At 38.5% G+C, this 13,096-nt stretch overlaps 1 protein-coding gene across 1 annotated transcript in view; it reads left to right on the top strand.

Moving 5' to 3' along the window:
• Positions 1 to 13,096, top strand: part of GABBR2 (gamma-aminobutyric acid type B receptor subunit 2) — a 498,889-nt gene that overhangs the window by 280,502 nt on the left and 205,291 nt on the right. The window contains exon 8 of the mRNA XM_054381694.1: positions 5,088 to 5,148. Within this exon, the coding sequence (XP_054237669.1) occupies positions 5,088 to 5,148 (61 nt within the window). The remainder of the gene's footprint in view (positions 1 to 5,087; positions 5,149 to 13,096) is intronic.

Genomic DNA, 13,096 nt, shown 5'->3' with positions numbered 1-13,096 from the left:
TTTCCCTCCGAATTCCTTGGGGGGAGCTTGATTGTGAGAGCAGGCTGTCTCGAGCCTGGACAAGAGCTTATGCGAGCACTGGAAGATGTAGTTCACATAGCAGAAGCTCGATCACTGCATAGAAATGAGATGGCAGGAAAGAACGGCAAAGCCAAGAGCATCTAACTGTTTTGCCTTGTGCTAACCATAAGCCTAGTGCTGTAATACTGTTTGGTGCCTGATTTCCTGGCTAGTATCCATTTTCCCCCACTTTCACCTTCTTACGTGTTGTTGGTATGTTGTCAGGATCATTGTTCTTTTAGACTTGCTTCTGTGTGTAAAACAGAGTGCTTAGACGTTCACAAATCATACTTTTGCTTGCTGTGCTTAAAGAAAATGCTATTATCGTGCTGCTCTGTTTCAGCAGAGGTGTGTAAAATTGTGTATGCAACTAAATGCTAATCTAATGGAACAGCTTAGTCTGGATTTATGCCCTTGTGCTAGTAACAGCACACTTTTAAGCAAAAACAATTGATGACAGGATGCTGCTGAGATGGAGGGAAGACTTAAGGTAGTGGTCTTCATTGGCCGTTTTTTCCAGCTCGACTCTGGAATACAAGTCTCTCATTCTTTTTGCTGGATAATTTTGCCTGGAACAATGTTTGCCCTTTATTTCCAGATGGCCTCTGGTATGAACTTGTACATCTGCTTAACCTGTGCTTCAGTCGTGTTGAAGCAGTTTCTGTAACCTATTTAAAAAATCTTGAATGTTTCCTGAACTCTGAGATAAAGCTGATTTTCCATTTACCTTTCTGTCTACCAAGAGTTCACAGAAGCAACACAAAAATGTATGAAGTATCCCATGAGGTTAGTAGACTGATTCACCTCCTAGTCCTCTTTTTCTAAATGAAACAAATAAATAAGCAATCCCCACTCAATGCAAATTTCAGAAGTTTGCTACCTGCTGTGCAAAGGAACAAGGTGAACATCACTGGTTTTCCTACTTCAGAGCAATGTTCTAATTGTTTTGCTGAGTTCCTTCTACTTCTAGTATTATGGGATTTGATGAATGCTGGTTCTTCTTTCTTCTTTTCTATCGACAAGAATTTAAAAAAAAAAAAAAAATCCGTGCACATAAGCTACATATTTTTTTTTCCTTATTCCCCACTCTCTTTCTCCAAACCCCATGTTTTTGTGCGTAGGAAACTATTTTTCAAGCATCATCCCTGTGGTGCAGGCATATCTTTAATGCTTAGGAGTAAGCATGTTATTTTTTTTTCCTGCTGTTTTGTGCCTTCTCTCTCACAACTAGAACACTAGAACTGTTTAGAAGAGAATTGTGATATTGTTTCATTTAGAAAACGTTAGACAAGAACAGGTTTTAAGCTGTTTCACACCAGCTCTTTGAGCTCTGCTGCTGCTCTCCAGACACCAGTGTTCAGTTACCCAAACCTTTTAGAAAATGCCATGAGAGAAAACATGCAAGGAAAAGAAATCCCTCTGGGTCAGAAAATATTTCAAATTTAAATCTTCAATCTTCTGACAGAAACACCTTTTCTGGAAATAATCTCAAAGCTTGAAAAGGAGCACTCACTGGCTCTGCTTTGATCAGATGTTCTAGAATCATCCACAGCAATCTAAGGATATAAAATTATGGGTTCAAGAGCATTCTCGATTTTATGGAACATTTTAATTTTCATGATCCCATGCCTTCTGCTCTCCTCACTGTTCCAAAGGTGACAATTACCTCTATATCCTACAGAGGCTGACACTTTTATTGCTGTCTCCCTTGTATCCTCTGTTGCATCTCCTGGCCTTAGCGATTTGTCTCCAACTGAGTGAGTGATGTAATGAATTTGAAACCAGAAGCTTTGTGTACAAGCTGCCCTCAGATGGAAGTTTTCCTTTTTGTTTCAAAAGCCAAGTTGAACTGGCAGAGCTAAAATCTCCAGCAAAGGGAGTTGATAAAAATACCCATCCTATCTCACTTGTGTCCTGTGATAGGACAAGGGGTAATGGATATAAACTACAGCACAGGAAGTTCCACCTCAACATGATGAGGAACTTCTTTACTGTGAAGGTCAGAGCACTGGAACAGGCTCACCAGAGAGGTTGTAGAGTCTCCTTCTCTGGAGACTTTCAAGAGCCATCTGGATGCATTCCTGTGTGACCTGTGCCCTGCTGTGGCAGGGGGTTAGACTCAATGATTTCTGGAGGTCCCTTCCAACCCCTAACATCCTGTGATCCTGTGGACTTCAAAATCTATAATTCTGGGTTTGGTTTTTGTGGTTTTTTTTTTTTTCCATTTGTTTGTTTTGTTTTTTTTGTTTGGTTTTGTTTTTCTGGTGGTGGTTTGGGTGTTTTGTTTGGTTTGTGGTATGTTGGTTGGTTGATTGGTTTGCCTTTTTCTTTTTTACGTTTTACATGTATTCAGAACATTTGGACATGATTCATGTTTTGTTTGTAGTTACAGGAGATGTCAGTGAGGATGTATGTATTTATCTCTAGTCATTACATGCATATGGTATATGTCTGTCCTGCTGAATGATGAAAATGTGGGAGATTTTGCAAGAAGCAATTCTAATACTGCAAAGCACTTGGAATTTAGAAAATTTTGTGGTATTATACTGTCAATAGTAGATGACAATCATAATGACTGTCATTATAGATGACAGCAATGATGCTTCCTGTATATTTATCTATAAATAGCATCTTAGTAGACTAGAACTTACAGACCTATTAACTTGTAATAAAATGAATAAGAGGAGACAGAGTTAAAGGCAGTAAATTTATAAATCAAATGGAAAAGCAATTTTTCCACAGTCAAAATTTAATTACAGAATTCTCTGATGCATGTTACAGAGCCAAAAATTTAACAAGGTTAAGTCTGGATTGTCCGTTGATGTATGTCTGCAATATGTGACACTTGAACAGCATCTTTACAAGTGTTTCCATTAGTATTTTCTGCTATTATTTACTTAAACCAAATAGCATTTGGCATTTATAGATTCAGGGATCGCACTGGATTGGAAGGGACCCTCAAAGGTCATCTTGACCAATCCCACAGCAGTGAGCAGGGACACATCAAGTCTGATCCTGAATGTGTCCAGGACCTCAACCACATCCCTGAGCAGCCTGGGGAAATCCAGTATTTTACCACTCTCGTTGTAAAGAACTTCCTCCTTATGTCCGACCTAAATCTGCCCTGCTCCGGTTTAAAGCCATTGCCCTTCATCCTATCGCTACAAGTCCTTCTAAACAGTCCTTTCTCAGCTTTCCTGTAGGTCCCCTAGTTATTGAAATGTAGCTCTAAGGTCTCACCAGAACTTCCTCTTCTGCAGGCTGAACAGCCCCAATTCTTTCAGCCTGTCTTCATAGAAGAGGTGCTTCATTCCTCTAATTGTTTTTGTGGCCCTCCTCTGGACCCACTCCAGCAGATCCATGTCTCTCTTGTGTTGGGAGCCCCAGGGCTGAACACAGTACTTCAGGTGATGTCTCACCAGAGTAGTGTTGAGTGGCAGAATCACTCCTCTCAACCTGCTGGTCGTGCTTCTTTTGATGCAATCCAGGATGCATTTGGCCTTCTGGGCTGTAGGTGCGCCCTGTTGGCTCATGTCCACCTTTTTGGTCACCGGTACCCCCATGTCATTTTCTGCTGGGCTGCTCTCGATTTTATCATCCCCCAGCCTGTGTGCATTATGATTATGTTCTAACAAATTAACAGATGTTAAAAACTACTCCAAGCTAAAGGAGATCTGGATGAAGGCTGCTAAGGTGCACACATAAATATGCCTGCTAATCTTTTATGTTCTCTCCTGGAGCGGTGTTAGCAGCCGCTGGATGAGACTTATCTCAACAGGTGCTCAGTAGTAGCAGCTCCTATGCCATTCTACAGCTGTCACCTGAATCTCATCTCTCCCATTACTAGCATTCATTCCTCTTGCTCCTTTTCTTTTTTTTTTTTTTTTTTGTCACAGATTGAGGATTTTGGTTTTTAAGGTTTAGCACGATGTAGCTTACACTTGTTGAAGGGTGTCATCTTCAATTTATCAAAAGGGAATGATGTCCTGTGGCTTGCATGAAATGTGGGGTAAATGTGCTGGGCTGCATCTGGTGTACAGCTCCTGCAAGGAGCTGATTTCAGTAATTCAGATGGTTATCTGCTGTGCATCGCCTTAGTGACCAGAAAGGGTCATCTAAAAAGAGGCTGGCTTACACAGAGAAATGTGTTCTAGCCCTACATGCTTATTATTTTGTTTCTCTTACCCTGTCTGCTAAAACAAAGATTATTTAATAGAGATGATCCTAATAAACCAAACTGGGGATGTAGTAGAATAGCAATCTATATTGACAGCATTCAGCACTCCACTTGCAAGTTTTAAATATTGACAAAAATTAGCATAAATGAATGAAAATCTCTTCTTTCATACTTATGAAATAGCTGAAGTAAGGAAGAAATTTTACAAGATCTTTTCTTAATTTAAGTCAGAAAGATGGGATGAAAGATGGGAGCAATTTGCTAGGGATGTGTGAGGAGGTTTCAGCATTACGTAGCACAACAAAGAGTAGTACTGATTTAAAAACACTATCTTAAAAAAAAGCACTAGGATGTGTGTTGGTGCATTGCAAAACCAAGCCACAAGAGCTACTGGTATCCAATCAAGCAGGATAAGTATATAAGATAAAAGTAGGTTATAGAGACATTTGGAGACCTGTATGATGAATGAAATGGAGAATGATTTTCTTGTATGAACTTTGATAGCTCTTACATGTCCTTGAAAAAAACAGTGACATAGTGAACATCAGCTGTTTGTATATCTTTTATCATCTGAGACTCAGTAAATTGCTGTCTTTATTGTACCTTTGTTTCCATCCATATAAAGTGGATAACACCACTGGTCAACTTTCTAAGTCCATTTGAAAGCTGCGGAAGAAATCTTTCTGGACGTGTTACTGAGGATTCTTAACCTTGTTGAATCTGCTGTCTTCAAAGTTGAAACCTTGCTTGGGGAATGTTAACAACTAATAGAAAATAATTGCATTGCTAATGAAATTGTATCATGAGAGATTTACAGAAAAGTTTTAAGGTGTTTATTTGTTTTATTTAGGGTCAAGTTGTTTTCAGAAATGGAGAGAGGATGGGAACCATCAAATTCACGCAATTCCAAGGTAGGTTGGAAACAATTTCTTTTCAATTATAATTAGATAAGCAGTTTCAAAGTTGGGTGTCAGTTGCATTTGTTTTGGGGTGTTTTGAATGCATACAGTTACTTTGAAAATTAATTGCTTGGAAGATGCAGCAAGGTACCTAGAAAGATTTGTTGGCCATTTAAAATATTGTGGTTTTGAACCCAGAGTGCTCTGAGGTATTCCAGATATTCCCCAGAATTTGTCTAGAAGAAAATCCACATACTTTTATAAGCTACTAATATATAAGAGCCAACAGCAGATGAACAAAATCTACTGGTCAGCGAAGCATGCACTTCTTAATACAGTTGTTTCTGAAAACCAAATCTGAAGAGGAATTTACAGAGGATTTTTGCTCTTAAGCTTTTCAAGTTAGTGTTTGTGCTCTTTGAAGGCTCACTTTTGACATTCTGGAACTGCTTGCTAAAAGTTGCTTCAGGAGTCAGTCCCTCAGCACGCTGAGGACACAAGCTGCTGATCCCATAGCTTTGAGGCAATACACTGCACAATGCAACTTGCCAAGCCTGCTGCATCCTCTCATCCTGAGCTGCTCCTGCAGGGAATTGTGTCAGAAGCAGAGACCACAAATGCAGCTATGGGGATTTGCCAAGGGTCATTTGCAGCTGTGGATGAGATGCTTGCTTGGGAGAGTTTTCTGCAGTAATGGTGATTCATAAAAGGCTTGCTATATTTGTTTCTGCAGTTGATAGAATGCAATTCATGTTTTGGTTCCTACGCTAAGGTTGAGATAAAACTTGAGGTGATTGCATTGGCGTGGTCTCATGAGAGTAGTAGTGAGAGCTGGCAAATCCCTTTCAAACAATGCATGGGAAAGATGCTTGCACCCCTTTTGGCTTCAGGAGATCACTTTAGGCATAATTGTGCTGACCAAGTTACAAAGGCTCATGCTTTAAACAGAAATCATCTGCTGTATGGGCATTATTATTAATGAACAGCAATGCACTTGAGGGAATCTCTTACTCATTCTAATTTACTGAAGCAATCTTTGGGATTGCTCTTGCCTTTACAGCTATAACTGATGCTATTAACTCATGTTCCCTGAAGCATTTCTGCCCACTAAAACTTTGCAGACATCATCTTGCAATAACATAATTTAGAAGTATTGCTTAACACTAATGATAAATATTGATTACTTCCTCTGCTTCCTCCTGCTGCCCCCACCCTGCCGTGTTTTCATAAAAGCAGTGTTTACAGCCACATGAAAGAATCATGAGGAAATGTTGTAAGGAGATTTTATAAGAGGTGTTTATTCTTCAGAAGTCTGCAAGAACCCTTATGCATTATGCCTAAGGCAGCCATAGACCATTTGAGCAAGGAAGAAATTTGGCACTTTCCCTCTGCACCTTAAGGCTGTGGTTGAGGATCATGGGAAGTTGCAACATGTATCTTCTGAACTAATCAGAAGGAACAATAGAAGTCCAGGATAGCTGACCTTAAACAGATTTTAATTTCCAGCCATTCAAATTCAGTTTCTTCATGATGTTTTCAGTTTCATATCACATGATATTTAACACCAATGGTTTTACCATGGGTTGAAGTACAGTCTGGTCAGTAAGAACAGAGGAGGCAGCCACTCCGCTTATAATTCCTTGCAATTTCAAAGTTACTATTTCAAAACTAGTTCAGGCAGATATTTGTGATTTTGATCTTGAACCAAAGGTCTCCAGTTGATCTACTGGGAAAAAATAACCTAGGCATCCTATGGACAAATGCCAGAGATGGACTGGGTTCTCTCTCAGGCAAGCAATGGCTGATCAACATATCTGAAGCTTGGGCTCATATCTTGTGTAGTTCTTATTAATTTTGGAAATGAAAGAAACATACAAAAATTTATGAGAAACTGAAATAAGGGATAGTATAACAACATAGGTGAAAGTAATCTTTTTTTTTTTTTTAATTGCTAATTCTATTAACAGGTTTTTGCCTCTTTCTCTGGTATTGTTTTTTTATAGAAAGCTTTTTATAGTCAATACTGGTGGTATAATTGGAGAAATTATTCATTTGTTCAAAATATTTCTTCATTAGTTAGGAAGCTTTCTGAACCATTCACATTAACGTTTAATAAACCTTGGACTATTGGGAAAGTTCCCAATAATGGAAAGAAGTTAATTAACTCCAGTACTTAACATGATAAATGGGCTTTTCCATTGTAGTTACAGCTTCTGGGTGCTACCAAGCTTGAGACAGCTACAACTTCTTCATTAAACTTTGCTTTTTTTATTATTATTTTTTAATATAATGCAAATCGTGATGATTTCTAGGAAAATAAGACCACATCAAAGATGCCTTCTAAGTGCTTGTATGAAATCAACTGTAATTATGACTATAGCCTATATTAAATGTTTTATTAGCTAATTATTCAAACCAAATAATTGTGAAGCATAAGTTTTAGTGTTCTATAGCTCCAAAATAATTTCTTCATCTACGGTGGTTTATAGTTTTGTTAGCAATTTGAATGGCAATACACAAAGAATTCAATGCAGAAAAAAATGAAACAGGTGAAGAGGTAATCATGTATCAGTAGGAGGATTCCTTGAATACCACTGCTGTTCCTCATTTGCCAGGGTAGAAAATCAGCTGGGTAGACTCAAGAGCTTCATTTTCTCTCCTTTGCTGGAAACTTTTGTGTTAATGAGACTATCTGCAAATATTTTGGCTGTGGAAAAAGCAGACGGTCATGTCTGCCAGAGGCAAAGGGAAAGCAGCCTGTGAGGGATCAGAGGGCTGCTGCAGTACGCCTGACAAACAGTGACGAAATTTTGAATAGCTGGTGTAATTTTGAATCTAGATATATTTTTTCTCAAACTCATGCTAGTCATGTCTCTTTTTTAAGCTTCTCTACAGCCTGTTAGTTTTGCAAGTGGTCAAACAGATGGTGCCAGAGATAGCTGTGACTGAACTACTTACTGCTTTATAGATCATAAATACCACCCAGGAGTGATTTAGTATGCAGCAGAGGATACAAAGGACATGTAATAGCATTTTCTTCCGTTACCTTACTGGCAAATAAAGAGCAGTCTGTCGGTCTAGCTCAAATACCCAAGTGATGTTTGAAGCTGGCATCCTTCCAAAGGAAGGGCAGTTTTTTCCACGAGTGCAATTGAATGGCTGTTGTCATTGAGGAAGATGTACTTGACGTAGGTGGCCAAAATCTTTTGGCTAGAGGGAGTTGAAAAAGGGTCCTGGCAAGTCTTGTGTACATACTGAGGAGCAGGGAGGGCAGCAACAAAACTGAGACTGTAGATTGCTGTGATACAGGAGGCTGCAGGAACAGATACATACCTGTCCTCCAGAGTGCTTCATTTTGGCAGATCTTGTCTGATTAATCTGACTGGAGCCTAAAAGGCACCTTGCTTTCAGTCATATTCCTATTCCTGTCACGCATGACAGAAAACCTAAGAGACTTCTGTGCTGGAATAAATTTAAAAAAGGAAAATAAAGCTGAATTGTAAATAAATACCATTGAAATTTACATAAATCATGCTTCTTGGAACAGCAGTCTGTTGTACTATATCTTGAGAAAGCTTGAAGAAAGTGGGTGGTCATCTGCTCTGTCTTCCTGGGAAGAATTTAAGAGTTTTAGTTTATTTAGCCAGGTACTATGATATTGCATTTGGTAGTGTTTAAGGCTTATCTGGGTATCAAACAAGAGTGAGAATGTCAAGTGTAATACTGTTGGTCTCAGAAAAGGCCTTACTCAATTTCTACCTTAAAAGCCCCAAATATTATTCTCTGAGTTTAATCCACAGAAATAAACAAATTATGTCTATTCTACAATCAGTAGCAAGGTATGTGAGAGTTGAGGATTGTTTCTTGGAGCCTCAGGTTCACCTACTTAGTTCTCCAAGTTGTTTGCTGTCCACAGCTTCTTAGGTGAAGGAGACATTAGCAATTCTCCAGAATCACCTACAAATAGAACAGCTTGTCTCCAGGGTCATCAATCCAACACTGGAAAAGCTTTCTTCTATTATTCTAAACACAATCCAGCAGAGTCTTACCTGCTTTTTGGTTCTCACTTTCATAATGGTTCATCTAAATAATAAGCCTTTGAATTTTTTTTAATGTATTGAATGTTTGCTCAGTATATGCATCACAGAACCAGTCTGAGGATTTTCATTCTGTGATAGTATCGAAGCAATAAAATCCAATAAACAGAAAATAAGTAGTGAAAACTCTGAAAATTCAAATTTGAAATATTTCATTGCATATATCCAGCATCAGTGGATTCAGAACTCTCTGCTTCATCATATATACAAAGTGAGAATAAAATCTTCTTATAAATAGTAATCCTTTTCAGAGAGTAAGAGGTACCTTTGAATGGCTGGATATTGCAAGATTGTAGTCACAAAAAAAGTGTGTAGGATAGACTTCTAGGTGTACCACTTTGTCTATGAGTAGTGTAGTTGGATTGTAGCTGTTCATATCTTAGTGCCACTGTTTTTTAGCTTTGTGATCAATTCATCCCATGAAATTAAGTGTGGTAAACAGTACCCGTGGTGGTTTGTATCAATTTTTGAGCACGCCACACATGTGAATCCCTTGTCTGTATACCACGTGGTGGGATCTGGAGCCCAGAGATTTCAGTGCCTAGTGATGTAAGTAAGACCTGATAACCTGTTTGAAACTGAACATAATTATTTTTATGTCTAGTGCATGAAAAAAAAAAAATCAGTATTAGATCACTTAACAAATTCTGTCCAGTTTGATATCTGCTTTTTAGTGGATACTGAGGGAAGCATATGCCGTATGCCCATTACGAGTATCACATCAAAACAGGGGCATACCAAATTGGGTTTTCTTTGGTTTACATTCTGAGAGCCCAAACAAGTTCTTTCATTCTGCTAGAGTGTCTTTGGACCATGAGGATTAACAGTTGCATGTGAATTTTTCCTCTATCAACTTGTCATATTTTTCATGGATCCATTTATACTTTTGGCCTTCGACACATTCAACGGTAACGAGTTTCACAAAATAATTGTGTGCAATAATGAAAGCCCTTCCATCTGTTTGCTTTTTTGTTTTAAACCAGCCATATCACAATTTCATTGGGTATACTCTGCTTCTTGTAATTTGAGAAGCAATGAATAGTTGTGCCTTACTCACTTTCTTCGTCTCATTCCTGTTTTACACATCTCTTGTCAATGACTCTGAGTCTTTGTCATCTACTCAGCATTTTTGTCATGTAAAAGCTGCTCTAAAATTCTGGAAATCCCCTACCTCTCCTGATACTCATATTCCTTTTTTGTGATAGCCACACATAGCATTGAAATATCCACCTCCATACTTCACACTGCTGAATGACCTTTCCATGTTATTTTAACCACTTTCCCAATATTCTGCTCTACCATATTTATTTTTTCTTTGGCTCAGTGAGCACAATACTGATGTTTTCAAAGAACCAGCCACAATAAATCCAAGGGCTCATCCTGAATGCTATTAATTAATTAGCACCTCCCATATTGTATGTATACTTAATATTATTTTTCTCTTGTAAAGGAGATTGAATTTTTATATATGTTTAGAGTTGTTTTTCCTTTTTATTGTCTGATGTTTTGGACAAATTTTCTATTCAATTTCTCTTTTTGTTCCATACCTACTAGCAGCAGTGTTTTCCCTTGAACCAGTGATTCCTCTTGCAATCCATTCTACTGGTATCTCGTACTAGTAGTCAGGAGGTTGGTTTGTTTGTTTTGGTTTTATAAATAAGCAGGAAATAATGTATTGAGAATCAGATACCTCAACCGTGAGCCATGCACATGTACTGTCAAACTGGAGAAAAGGCATATAAGAGCTACAGAAATTGTTTGGGGTCTTAGGGCATTACTTATAAAGAAAGATTAATGGGATTAAGCATGTGGAGTTGTTAAGAGTTTCCTCATCTGAACAAAACATAATGTATGGATATAATTTGCAGGGCTGGAGAGGATGCGTGGAATGGATACATTGATACTACAGCTGCTGGTTGTCACAGCAGATTATTTTGTTTCACCTGAGCTGGCTTTAAACTGGCCAACTGTGAGGTGGTGTAGCAGTGTAGCAACAGGAACATGGAACAGACTAGAAGCCGGAAATTTGCCCAGGAGTAAAATAAGTGTTTTGGAAGCTCCTTTCTTTTGGGGGCATGGCTATAGGAGACAATAGCTTTGTGGCTGTCGGTGTTCAAGATAGCTCATTTGAGGCTAGCTGCATACTCCTGTGCTTCTCAAAGTTGCAGTAAGCATGACAGAGTTGTTGGGAAGAGCTGGCTTCATTATTTTCCCCTAAGCATGAGAGGCAGACACATGTGAGGAGCAGGGGAGACTTATTTATCACTGTGTGCATGTGCCCATTTTATAGAGCAGTTCATCCCTTGAGAGGTAGGTTGAACTGTACAAATAATTACTGGGACAAGCACACACATTATAGAAATAGCTGTAGTTTTTAGAGGATTCCACTTCAGTTCATCCAGCATACTCTGAGGCACAAAGTGTTTCATAGGAACTGGTAAGTGTCATTGTTTTGTGCAAAAATGTCTTAGGAACTGACTTAAATACTAAGGAAGTGATCTGAGTTTCAAAACTACCAACAAAGAAAAAAGGCTAGAAAGCAACAGAAAGTAATTTTGCAATAATTAATCTCTACAAGAGTTTGAGGTGTCCAGCTCCAGAAGGTTAACAGAAATTGATAACCCACTAAAGCATCAGTGTCTAAGAATGACCTGAAAGAACTGTCAGCTGTCTTCTTCAGAGCTCTCCTACTTTTACTGAAATTTAAAACAATATGTGGTGGGGTTTTTTTGGTGGTGGTGGTGTTTTTTTTCCAATCAATGTTCAGAATCCTAGCTCTACTAGAATGAACTCCTTCAGATGTGTCATTGCAGGTGGTGTTGAATGCTGTCCTTTTTACCACCCAATCTTCCCTGTCATTTAAAGAGAGACAGATCCTCTCTCGAGAGCTGCCCCACTGCTCTTTGCAGAGCCATGTGCTGGCAAGTCTCTCCCCTTAGCATCTGAGAGAGAGAATTTTCTCTCTGGAAGGTGTTTTAATACCATTTCTACAGGGGCATAAAGAGAGCTGGAACACTTGAAATAAATTAATCAGATTCTGGCATATATTAAGGGAAAATACTTAATTTGACATAACTAATAAAGAATTCAGTTTACTGCAGTGGCATTGTCTTTGGCCTGTAGTTCAGATACTTCCTCAAGACATATAAGCCTATGAAACTGAACACTTCAGTTTTTAATACATGGAAAAGAAGAAAACATTTATCTGAGTTGTAGATGAATTACTTGATATTACAGCATTTGAATGGGCAAACCAGAATATTGTTTAGCAATACACCACGCCAGAATGTCAAAGTTTGTGTAGTTGTAGTTAGAGATACCAAGAGAAGTTTATAATATGTTTGAGAGACCTCTTAGTTGATGAATTTTACAGCAAAGATTATTTGACAAAATTTTCCTTTAGACAGCTACTTGTGGGATGGTAGGCACTATTATCACAGGGTTAGGAGAAAAATGATATGACAAATAGAGCCATCATTGACAAGGGAGACAAGCAAGGAGCACTAAAAAACAGTGAAGATGGGTTTTTCACTGTGTAGGTGACCAAAGGCACTTCTGAATTGTATGCTGCAGAATTTATATATGTGTTGGCACTAACCTTTTGAGAGCACAGGAACAGTATTAATCCAGATATTATTTCCTTATTAAGAAGCTGTGAACCAGTACCTACTAGAGCCTTACATGTATGTGATTCTGATGTGCCAGGCCATTGGATCCACACAGTCCAGTAAAAAGGACCAAATTGCTTCTCAAATCTACTAGCCCCCTTTATGCATCCTAATCATAATTACATTTTGTTCTATCACTACAAGTGCTGATTTAATTTCAAGACATAGCTGATAATACATTGTATTGGCACCTGG

Source organism: Indicator indicator, chromosome 6, assembly GCF_027791375.1.
Source record: "Indicator indicator isolate 239-I01 chromosome 6, UM_Iind_1.1, whole genome shotgun sequence".
Lineage (NCBI taxonomy): Eukaryota > Metazoa > Chordata > Aves > Piciformes > Indicatoridae > Indicator > Indicator indicator.
This window is presented reverse-complemented; position numbering and strand designations above follow the sequence as displayed.